Raw genomic sequence first — 12,731 nt, 5'->3', positions numbered from 1 at the left:
GTAACAAACATTTTAATAATGTAGGGCTTAAAAATAATAAGGCTTCTAGATGAAACTATTTCTTTTTAAGTCCTGATTAATGAGATGTGTGGTGAGTAAAATTACTGTAATGGTGAATGCTGATTCAGGATCTTATTTTTATTAAGTAGTTTATAGTGAGGGCTGTGACTATTTTTCTATTTATAGTGGCAGCTCTGGTTACCTACCTTGTAATGTATTGTGACATTAATGTACTAGTAAACTATTGGAATTTACACCCCTGTTCAGTAATAAAATCTGTAAATTGCAGAATGCATATATAATCATCACAGGTATAAATTATGTGACCAAATGCCATGTATGATCACATTAGATTTAAAGAACAGCATCTCTCAAATTTACTCATCAGTGGGTTAAGTGCTACTGAATTTATATACTTCAGCTACTTTGAAATATAAATTTCAACATTTTATTCAAGGTTATTTGGTAACGTGCTACTATATTATCCATATGGTTACAATAAGCATGTTGGTCACAGAATACACATTATCAAAGAAGAAATATATTATGACAAACAAATGCATCAGTTTTGAAAGATACACTTTTTCCCCCTAAAAATGAGAGCAAAAGCGAAAGAAATCAAGAAAACTGAAAGGAGGTAGTATGGTGACATGTAGATTAAAGCTGGAATGATTCATACATTATATAAAATTTAAAACCATGAAAAATAAATGAAAATGTAATATAGATATCTGAAAACAATTATATAATTATTTTTTAAAATATCAGTTTAAAAATAATTCCAAAATTACCAATAATTAGTTCACTATCTCAAATACTAAAAGCAAAATCATTATTTAAAAAAAAGTGGCAAGTAATACAAAATGTTTGGGGTGAGAATAGTATAAAATGGCAAAATATCAGAAGCAATCTGATACATAATTGTATGTTGGATAAATGATACTTTCTACTGAAAAATCCCCAGTGAAAACATTAGTAAATGTATTGTTATTACTGTTGTTCATTTGTTAAGTTGTGTCCTGCTGTTTGTGACCCCATGCACACCAGGCTTCTCTGACTTCCATTATCTTCCTGGAGTTTGCTCAAACACATATCCATTGAGTCAGTGATGCTAACTAATCTCATCCTCTGCCGCTCCCATCTTTTGCCTTCATTCATTTCAATCGTTAGGCTCTTTTCCAATGAGCTGGCTCTTCACTTCAAGTGGTCAAAGTTTTCGAGCTTCAGCTACAGAAACAATCCTTCGATGGATATTTTGGGTTGATTTCTTTAGGACTGACTGGTGTGATCTCCTTGCAGTCCATGGAACTCTCAAGGGTCTTCTCCAGTATCACAGTTTGAAAGGATGAATTCTTCGGTACCTAGCCTACTTTATGGTCTAACTCTCACATCTGTCCATGACTACTGGAAAAATCATAGCCTTGACTATATGGAATTTTGTGGGCAAAGTGATGTCTCTGCTTTTTAATGTGCTGTCTAGCTTTGTCACAGCTTTCTTTCCTACATTCTAAATATCATTTTGTATTGCTTTTTTGATGTCAATAACTTAAGTATGATATTCTATGAAAATATAGTCAAGTCTGTAAAATACTCAAGGAATTAATATGTATATAGCAAGAATTCTTAAAACATGGACATTCATGTACACTAATGGAAACTGGTATAGGAAGAGAGAGAAATAATACAGTGAACTGTAATTTAGTGGGTGGGAGGGGAATATCAGGACATAGCTCTCATAGTCTCAACATTTATAAAATTATGGAAGGAAAATAGAAAAAGAAAAGCTAAAATAGCAGTGTGGTTTTTCAGGTAGTTCAAAGTATATTGCTATATAATCTAACAAAAATTATTATAGAATTCCAAAATAAAGAACTTCATTTATCTTTTTGCATATATTCAAATAAAAATCTATAACATGCATGAGAGACTCTCTCTCTATATAAAGATCATTTATAGGTCATTTGTGTCATTTGACTTCATAAAAACATAAAAAATATACAGTGTAATTAAAAATAGTAAATGACGATAAATGAGTGATAGTTGAAATATTTTTGGTTCCAAAGTAATGATATTGCCTACTCTACACTATTTCCAATATTTGTTTTAAATTAAATATTAGATAGTTTTAATTAAAAACACAAGATCTTTTGTACTACAATTTTGGTGATTTATACAAACCTCTTTAATTAAATGTTCATTTAAAAAAGGTTCAGAACTATAACACATGAGCCTATAACTATAACTGTAATTGTATTAATCAGCATAGTTTAAGAGGGTCTTGGGCATATAGTAGAAAGATTTGAGACCTACAAGTTATCAGGACAATCCTTCTAAGGTCGAGGACACAATTTGAGGTGGCTCAGATGGTAAAAAAATAAAACTACCTCCAGTGCAGGAGACCTGAGTTTGAGCCCTGGGTTGGGAAGATCCTCTGGAGAAGAGAATGGCTACCTACTCCAGTATTCTTGCCTGGAGAATTCCAAGAACAGAGAAGCCAGGTGGGTTGCAGCCCATGGGGTCACAAAAAGTCAGACATGACTGAGGGACCAATACTTTCACTTTTTCATAAAGCAGGACACTGTTGGATTCCAGTAATTCATTCTTCACCACGTCAGTATCATCACTACTTTTACTAAGATGATGCCACTTTAAAGTGAAGTTCTTAATAATGCCAACCGACTCTTCAGAGTCTAGTTTATGTCAAGTTATTTGCCAGGAATTGACACTATTTCACTTATAAACTTGCCAGGGTTGCATTACTATCCTTGCGTTACAGATGACAGACAGAAGCTGCTTAAGGTCATGTAGGTCTGCCTGGCCTCCATGCCAAATTTCTTCCTATATGCCACAACAGCAAACCCAAAAGTACATACTAATAGCCACAATTTATCTAGGGCTTATCAAATGCCAGACTCTAGTCTATATTATCCCTAATCCTCACAAAGACATTGTTGAGTGCTTATTTCTGTCTTCTGTGTAGCAGTTGAGGAATTAAAGACAAGAAAGTTCTAGAACTCCCAAGTTTAAAATTATTGTCTCTAAATCCCTTTATCACTCAATTTTTGTCAAATTTTATTCTAAACTTATTTTATTCTATCTGTCTAGCTATAGTAGGTTGCTTGTAGGTGTGGTCAGTCACTTCAGTCATGTACAACTCTGCGACCCTATGGATCGTAGCCTGCCAGACTCCTCTGTCCATGGGATTCTCCAGGCAAGAATACTATAGGTTGACATGGCCCGAATTGCTCTCCTTCTTCTGTCCATAGTCCTTCAGACTGTGGTTCCTTCTTCAAGAGATGTAGTCTATTTCTTAAGTCTGGGGATGATTATGTGACTGACTTGGGCCAATAGGACATAACAAACATGGCACAAGCAGTCTTGAACAATACCTGAACTTTGGGACTTTCCTCCTTACTGCTGGGAATCCTGTCACAATGGGAATGAGCTGGTGCTAGCCTGCTAGATGAGAGTCATATGGCTACCACCCAGATGATATCAAATAAAGAAAGTGAAGTTGCTCAGTTGTGTCCAACTCTTTGCGACCCCATGGACTGCAGTCTACCGGGCTCCTCCGTCCATGGGATTTTCCAGGCAAGAGTGCTGGAGTGGGTTGCCATTTCCTTCTCCAGTGTATCTTCCTGGCCCAGGGATCAAACCTGGGTCTCCCCACTGCAGTAGATGCTTTACCGTCTGAGCCACAAGGGAAGCCCCAAGATGACATCAAGATGGCTATCAAACCTGTTAGTGAGTTTCCTCCCCTGAAAAACCGACCAGTCTGCTAAGTACTAAATATCCAGTCTCAGTCAAGGCAGTACACATGTAATGCAACCAACTCTGAGAACTATAAAAAATGTTTCTTGATTTAAGCCACTAAATTCCAGAGTGGATTATTACACTATTCTACTCATGACTGTACAGTATGCTTCCCAATTTATACTAGGACTATGTATGAAGAACTGAATTAAAGTCACTAACTTGCATAAGTAGGCCTCCACCCCTGGTGGAAATGACATTCTACTAAGAATTAGCAAGGTTAAAACAAGACATCCTTTCATAACTCATATTTCCCTCATGAGGAGAAATTACATTATAAGCATTCAGGTAATTAATCAGTAAAGCAATCTTAGAGGTATTTCTGCTCTTTCCCTTAAATCTGTTCAATCAATACTATGTTTCTTCAAAATACTTTTCAGACCCTACCCCTGCCACCAATACACTGTTAATTTCCTATTCATCTTTTACCTAGATTATTGAATCAGCCTCTCTCTGTCAATCTTGCATCATCTACATTAACAGTGATATTTTTCCAATATCAAGAACTGGTGATGTTATAATGTAACACCCCACTAACTTATCTAAAAATATTTGATGACTTTGTTTTTCCAGGATAAAAGACAAACTTCTTGGCATATGAAACAGAATCCTTTACAGTCTGCCTCATTACATCTTTCCAGTTTCTTCGTCTAAAACTGCTTTCATTTTACTGTGCACCTAGCATATTTCCTTAAAAATATCACAACCTTTACAAACCCATATTTTGGTACATTCTGTGTCCTCTTTGTGAAATTTCTTATTATTCCTGCTCAGCTTACTTCTTTAAAAAAATGAGGATGCATCCTTCACAATATAGGTTGTCACATTCAGAAATCATTGTATGACTTCCCATTATGTGTCAAGCACAGACCAGTGGTTGGAGGAGAAATAATAATTATGACACTTTTGCCCTCAAGGACCTTACAAAAAAGAAAGGGAAACATTTAGCCTGAAAAAATAAAATGCACTGCTTTAGGTACAATAACTGAGGCAGGCGCAGAGGACAGAGGCATGCACTTAGCTTCTGCCTAATACATAGTCAGCAAAGGCTTAACAGAGGAACTGAAGATAAAGCAGGGCATTGAAACACTGGTAGAAACTTAACGGGTAGCAAAGAAAAAATTGAGACTCCTAGCAGAGGAAACTGTATGGAGAACATGCTCATAAAAGACAGATCCAGTGATTTTTATTGCATATTTTTAAAAGTATAAGAAAATATACTATATTACTTTAAATAAAAAAAATAACCTTAGGATATTTGGTATTTATGAAACTAAAAGTTGTATCTATTATTACATCAGATTAAACATTATACAACATTAAAATTTATTAATAATCCTTTAAAAGTAGAAAGATAAATTCTGTAGATAAGATAAATGTTACTTTTAATTTCTGTTTTGTATGATTAGTTATTTTTAAAAATCTTTAAACATATGGCATCAATTTAAATATATAATTTAAATTTATACAATTTAAAAATAAATGTTATTAATACTAAAATGACTTTTTAAAAGAAAAATAAAACATAAAACATCAATTTGCAAGGAAATAAATTTGTCAATGTAACTTAGTTTAAGACATCTTAATTTACTAAAAAAAATATATAAAAAGATAGTAGAAGAAGAAAGTTCCAATAAAAAAGGAAATGATTATATAATAATCTTTAAATCTAGGCTGGTTTTCAACTAGTCTTTCACTATGGAGCCACATCTTTTATTTGGTTTACAAGCATTTCTCAAAAAAATATTTCACATCTTATTTTATAAATAAGACTTACTCTCTGTTATCATTACAAACCATTTTCCTCCTGTTTTTTTTAAACAGGCACTGCACTGTAACATACATATTTATAATCATCTTTAATTAATTGTCTTCATCAAATAATGAATAGACTCTCTTTTTCTTTAAATAATAATATATAAAAAAAAAGAATACAACAACTCACCTCTAACAGGGGGTCTTTCCAGGTCAGAGTCAAGGTGAATTGGTGGAGAGATGTATGATACCTGTCCATGATGTGCCTGCCCTGTGGACCCAAAAATAAATGTTAAAATACTATAATAATGTTTTTATACTTTTTGGTTAGTTTTATGATTTCACACATCTCTCTTTACACTGAATTCATAGCCTTATAGAATGCAAACATTATGCGTCATCGAAACGTCAACCAATTAAAACAGTCCTTCTTAAGCTAATTTTATTGTTGTTGTTTAGTTGCCAGTAGTGTCTGACTCTGTTGTGACACCATGGACTCAACCACACCAGGCTCCTTTCTCCATGTGATTTCCCAGGCAAGAATATAGGAGTGGGTTGCCATTTCCTTCTCCAATTTTGAACTTGTTGCTTTTAAATCATGTTTATTGTGAAATGACACTTTGAAAAACACCATAAAAGTGACTGGCAAGAAAAATGAAATATAAAAACTGAAAACAAGACATATAAAATACAGTCCCCATTTTTCATTTCTAAAGAGACATTAAATACTCTCTTTGCTTTAAATGTTTCTAAACACTGACTTTTGATTTTGGCACTTATTTCAAGGAAGATCAGTAACAATCTGCAGACAGGCATCCATGTCAGATAACACTTTTAATAGCACTTATTTACAATCCTAATTAACTTTATATTTATTATTACTTTTCAACATTTTACTTATTGTTTAAAAACTATTTCTACTTGCTTATTGTATTTGATGGAAAAATAATAACTACCCACAATATAAAAAGCAGGTAGATGGATTCATTCTGTTTCTTGTATTTTGTCAGCTCACACACAAACTTGTAATACACTTTCTGTTGTATGAGTTAAAGTGTTAAAGTTCCTTTGAAGACCAAATTGCTGACTGGAAAAAAAAAAAAAACAATTCTAACTTAAAAACAAAAGGATTTTCTAATGCTCAAAGTAGCTATAGCTTATAGACTGATAATCCAGTAAACAATTTGAATTTTAAGGCAAGAAAGTATAATTACGGAGTTCAATTACTAAAGCCACTTTATATGAAAAAAATATTGGGTACAAGTAGAGAACCCATCATTTTCTTTCTACAAGGGATATGCAGTTGTATTTTATACATTTACTAAAGCACTTTACAGGGTTGTTAATCTCTTTTCCTAAACAAGGAAAGTTAACGATATATAGATTATGGTAACAGTTAGAGTAACCTTCCCGTTTCAAGTAATATTCGACTTGTAATAAAGTCTGCTGATTCCTCTTATGAGGCACATTTCAAATAATTAATATGGCTCCCTGTTGATAGTAGCTGCTGTTGCTCCCAGCATTTTTCTAGCTAACAGCAGACACAGTGAAAAGGTTGTAATATACAAAGCCCCTCATAATGGTAGCTAAGAATATTGTGCATTCACTGGCCATGTTTCAGTGGAATACTAAAAGGACTATTATAAAAGTAATAAGAGAGCAATTGTGCACTATTATCAAGTTCATGTGTAATAGAGCATATTAAAAATTTCATATTATATTAATTATAAAAACATCGGATGTTTACTTATGTTACATACTTTGTTGCAAAAACATTTTTATTTTTAAGGTCCTGTGTTGTTACAAATGAATCAGTTTCAAACTTTATTGATCATGTAAATGAAAATAAGAGTCATTTCATATTGGTTCGAAATAACCTCAGCATATAAAAGTGTTGATTTTATGTCTAACTAAGGAACATGGCTTTTACTACATATCATAACAGCCACTACGTATTCATACATACAGCATCTCATTTTATGCAACCAGTATCACTATAAGGTTTCAAAGGTAGGTACTATATAAGTATACACATATTTTTAAATAAAAAATGTAATAAAAATTTTAAATAAAAAATGTAAGTAACTAATAGGCAAAGAGCAAGGCCAGCAGCGTTTTGACTTTTGACAAAAGCATTTGACAAACAAATTTGAAGTTTGTTCTTCTGTATTATGTTTCTCAAAGAAAGTATACTAAACCTGGAAGTAATGTGTGTAGATTTCAGTGATTAAATTCTGACAAGTAACTGCTTTGAAACTGTCACCTCTATATTCAAACTGAAGTAAATGGTCCCTTTAAATGGCACATTTGCCTCTGCTCTTGGGATAATCATGTAACTTCAGAGTGCTCCACCCACATATTTTAGGCAGTGCAGGGGTAGGGTAATTACAATTGCACAGGTTCTCTCCAAGGAGTGAGAGGTCTGAGCGCCACATTAGGCTCCGCAGTCTGAGAGTATTGTACCAACCCCTAGAACAATTTTAGTTTTGAAGGCCAGTAGGGGCTTAATGTCAGAGGGCGGTGGGAAAGAGAAACTCCCCTCTAAAAGGACACACACACAGTCTCTCACATTCTAGGACTCAAGGCAGAAGCAGTAATTTTAGGTCAGACCCACTAGCTCACCTTGAAGAACGTTGAGAAGAGGCAGAAGGAAACTAAAGCTCACTGTCAAGATATAGACACTGGTGGCAGTCATTCTTACACGTGGACAATGGTACTGGTAAGTGCCAGTTTGGAATCTTTCCTGAAGTCTCTTAGCACTGGGACCTCGCCCTGACCACCAGCATGTTTACATCAGTACTGGGATGCATCAGGACAAGTAACTAACTGGGTGGGGCTGCCTTAAGATCCCCTGAGCCCACAGCCTCCCCAGGATACCACCCTGTATACCAGATAGCCCAGGATATGGTCCTTCATATCAGTGCACAGGCACTAGTCCTGGGACCCTAGGTCCCTGTGGCCAAACATACCAGGCTCCAGCCCTGCCCATCATCAGTCAGATAATGACCCCAGGACCAGCTAAAACCATAATTAACTGCCATAAAATTTTCTCGTGGATTTATGGTGAATAATATTCAATAAGAAAAATGTGGTCAGCTTCAAAAAGAGCAAAGAGAGTAAAAAGCATATCAAATACATGTTTTTAAACATCTGACACATTTTCCTCCATAATTTAGTCTTATACCTAGTCTTATACCTAGTAGCTGGAATCAAGATTGCCAGGAGAAATATCAATAACCTCAGATACACAGATGACATCATCCTTATGGCAGAAAGTGAAGAACTAAAGAGCCTCTTGATGAAAGTGAAAGAGGAGAGTGAAAGAGTTGGCTTAAAACTCAACATTCAGAAAACTAAGATCATGGCATCCATCCCATCACTTCATGAGAAATAGATGGGGAAACAATGGAAACAGTGACAGACTTTATTTTGGGGGGCTCCGAAATCACTGCAGATGATGACTGCAGCCATGAAATTAAAAAACACTTGCTCCTTGCAAGAAAAGCTATGACTAACCTAGAGAGCATATTAAAAATAAGAGACATCACTATGCCAACAAAGGTCCATCTAGTCAAAGCTGTAGTTTTTCCAGTGGTCATGTGTGGATGTGAGAGTTGGACTATAAAAAAAGCTGAGCACAGAAGGATTGATGCCTTTGAACTGTGGTGTTCTAGAAGACTCTTGAGGCTCCCTTGGACTGCAAGTAGATCAAACCAGTCAATCCTAAAGGAAATCAGTCCTACATAGTCATTGGAAGGACTGATGTTAAAGCTGAAAATCCAATACTTTGGCCACCTGATGTGAAGAACTGACTCATTGGAAAAGACCCTGATGCTGGGAAAGACTAGGAGGAAGGAGGAAAAGGGGATGACCGAGGATGAGATGGTTAGATGGCATCAGCAAGCTCCAGGAGTTGGTGATGAACAGGGAAGCCTGGTGTGCTGCAGTCCATGGGATCATAGAGTCGGACAGGACTGAGAAGGTGAACTGAACTGATACCTAGTTTCACCTCATCCTTGTAACCACAGCTTTGTATATCTAAATATATGATATTCTCCTTACTTTTCCAAATTAAAAAGGATATTATCTGATTATTTTTCCTTCTGATTTTAATGCAGTTTTCTAAATTTCAAAGCAAAAAAAATCATACTGAAAGTTTATAAGAATTACATTAATTCTGTAAACAGTTTGAAGAATAGACATTCTAAATAGTTTGTCTTCATATATTTTAAATTGACTTTTGTTTGAATTGCTTTTTAATAAAAATATTTTTGAAGTTTTCTATACTTTGGTTATAAGAATATTTCATTGTGCAAGTATTCTATTTTCCCTATTTTTAACAATATTTCTAAATTTTCTTGGTGACTTTCACTTATATTTTTTGACCTTCATTGTTATAATTAGTTATTGATTCTACCTTAATAGATCCTTAGAGCTATATACACTTAAAATAGCATTTTGATTATGATCTGTGATCTTTGTTTCTTATAAGAAATATATTCCCAGGTTAAGATTCACTTGCATACATTTGTATGCATTTGTATGAATACATTTGTATGCATTTGTATGAAGATGGCATTGTATGATTGCATTGTATGAAGATGTCATTTGTATGAAGATGTCATTTGTATGAAGGTATCATATATATGCATTTATGTATACACATGTATGTACATAGACTAGAGATCTCTTCAAGGAAATTGGAGATATTTCATTGTAAAACATACCATATATTTTGTATCCATTAATCAGTTGATGGACTTTGGGAATAATTTCCACCTTTTGACTACTATGAAAAATTCTGCTATGAACCTTCATCTACAAGCTTCTGTGTAGGCATATGTTGCAATTTTCTTGAATATATATACCTAGAATTGGAATTGCTGGGTCACACAGTAAATTCTATGTTTTAAACTTTTGTGGAAATGATTTCTAAAGAAGCAGTTATTAGTCACTAAGTTGCATCTGACTCTTTGCAATCCTGTGGATATATCCCCCTGTGCCCAGGCCCCTGTGTTTATAGGATTTCAAAGGCAAGAATACTGGAGTGGGTAGCCATTTCCTTCTTTAGGGGATCTTCCTGGATTAGGGATTAAACCTGTGTCTCCTGCACTGGCAGGCGGATTCTTTACCGCTGAGCCGACAGGTACCATTTTACTTTTCATTAGGGACATATTAGGGTTCCCCTATCACAGAGATGGTTTTCAGGGTCTTTTGCTTGTTTGTTCATTTTAAGCTGATAGTGTAGTTAAATTAGGATTGGTAAAACCTTGAAATAATTAATATTAAGACAACTGGGAAGGGAATAATCTCACCAAATAAACATAGAAACAAGATTTCGGTCATCCACATTGAGAGAGAAGAGGAAAAAATGATCTGGCCAAAAAGTACACATATACACAGGAAAAGAAAGAGAAAGAGCAGCTTATATTCTGAAGTGAAAATGTATGAACCATCCAGTGTTAGGCATGCCCAAAATATAGAAAAATTAAGGGTGCTTGTTAGCAGAACCTGAAGGGCCATTTTGCATTTTGGAAAAGCCATTTTTTTCTATCTTCAATCTCTCTTTCAAGTTTCATTTAATTTGCATCTCATTTAGGAATTCTGTGTGATTTCTACTGAAGTTCAAATATAGAAAAGACTTGGCCAGCACTAGGTACAGGAAAAGGCTTTTCCCCTCTCTTTCTGTCAATACCTTACTTGCACATCAGAACACAGAAATACATTTTTAGAACCATAGAATTTGGACGTCTGAAGACATTTGATAGCATATAGTCCCAAACATTTTAGAATAAGAAAACTGACATCTTGAGAAATTGGTGACTTTCAAAAGCCAAATCAAACCAGTGGTTGTCAAGAGTGATGTTAGAGGAACAGTGATAAAGGGGATACAGTAGCCTGCAGAAAACTGCCCTCAACTCCCTCTTACCTCTGAAGTCTCAGCAAGCTATTATTCTCAAGGTGTTTGGGTCATCAACTTTCAGGTGTGTAGACACCTTAAAGGGTTGAAAACTATTTATTTACAAAAATATGTACTTTTTTTTTTTTTTTCTATTTGGCTAGGTCTGTAAACTAAAGTCAGCTTAGTGTAACAGGTAAAATCATGCCCAGGACACAGAACTGCCTATCATAGTATTGGGATTCTGCCACATTTGAGCCATAGAATTATTAACAACATAAGTTATTAGCTAGTAACTATAGAGCTGTTTAACTTCTATGTGCCTTAATTTCCTCATTTGGATAAGGGGGATTATAATAGCACGGAGCTCATAGGGTATTCTGAAAATTAAATTTATACATATAGGGCTTCCCTGGTGGTTCAGATGGTAAAGAATTTGTCTTCAATGCAGGAGACTAGGGTTTGATCCCTGGGTTGGGAAGGTGCCCTGGAGAATGGACTGGTAACCCACTCTAGTATTCTTACATGGAGAATTCCATGGACAGAGGAGCCTAGCTGACTACAGTCCACAGAGTTACAGGGTTGGATACGACTGAGGAACTAACACACTTACAGCAATTAGAACAGTGCTTGGTGCGTGGCAAATTGCTTAGAATTTTTAGCTTTATGATTATTACTATTATAAATTCATTCATTCATTAATTCATCACACAAAATAAATGGAGTCCCTAATATGTGACAGGTGCCTTCTTAGGTAGCACATAACAAATGATAATCCACACTCTTACATAGGGGAAGATAGGCAATAAGCAATTAATACAACAAATATTATATATGTGAGATGCTGAAGGCAATGGAAACAAATTAAAATAGGCTAAAGGGGAACTGAAGTGGGACTGGCAGGTTGCAATTTTAAACAATAATCTGGAAGGCCTAATTTAATTTCTATGAATAGCATTTGAAAAGTTCAAGAAAAGGCAAGAGATACTATCTGACTTTTATAGGAAATTGTAAAAAGATAAAAATATGGATGAGTCCAAATCTATTTCTATTAATTAAGAATGAAAGACCAAAATGTGCTGCTATCAGATGGTTTTCCTAACATATTTATTTCAAATTTTACACACAGACACATTAATAATGTCACTTATAAGTAAAAGAGCACACAAATAAAATATAGCAGTATGTAGTTGGCAATACAACTTTGTTCCTGAAATAAAAACACACTTTAATAACAAAGTCCCCACTGGTTTCTCCAGTTACA

General features: G+C 34.7%; 1 protein-coding gene across 17 annotated transcripts in view; it reads right to left on the bottom strand.

The window, feature by feature from the left end:
- ADGRL3 (adhesion G protein-coupled receptor L3) overlaps positions 1-12,731 on the bottom strand; it is a 936,136-nt gene that overhangs the window by 255,711 nt on the left and 667,694 nt on the right. For all 17 annotated transcript variants that reach the window (XM_059887348.1, XM_059887344.1, XM_059887332.1 and 14 more), the window contains 1 exon segment: positions 5,759-5,839. In XM_059887348.1, coding sequence (XP_059743331.1) covers positions 5,759-5,839 — 81 coding nt within the window.

This window comes from Bos taurus, chromosome 6 (assembly GCF_002263795.3).
Source record: "Bos taurus isolate L1 Dominette 01449 registration number 42190680 breed Hereford chromosome 6, ARS-UCD2.0, whole genome shotgun sequence".
NCBI classification, from domain to species: domain Eukaryota; kingdom Metazoa; phylum Chordata; class Mammalia; order Artiodactyla; family Bovidae; genus Bos; species Bos taurus.
The sequence above is the reverse complement of the archived record's forward strand: the minus strand, read 5'-3'. Positions and strand labels throughout refer to the sequence as shown.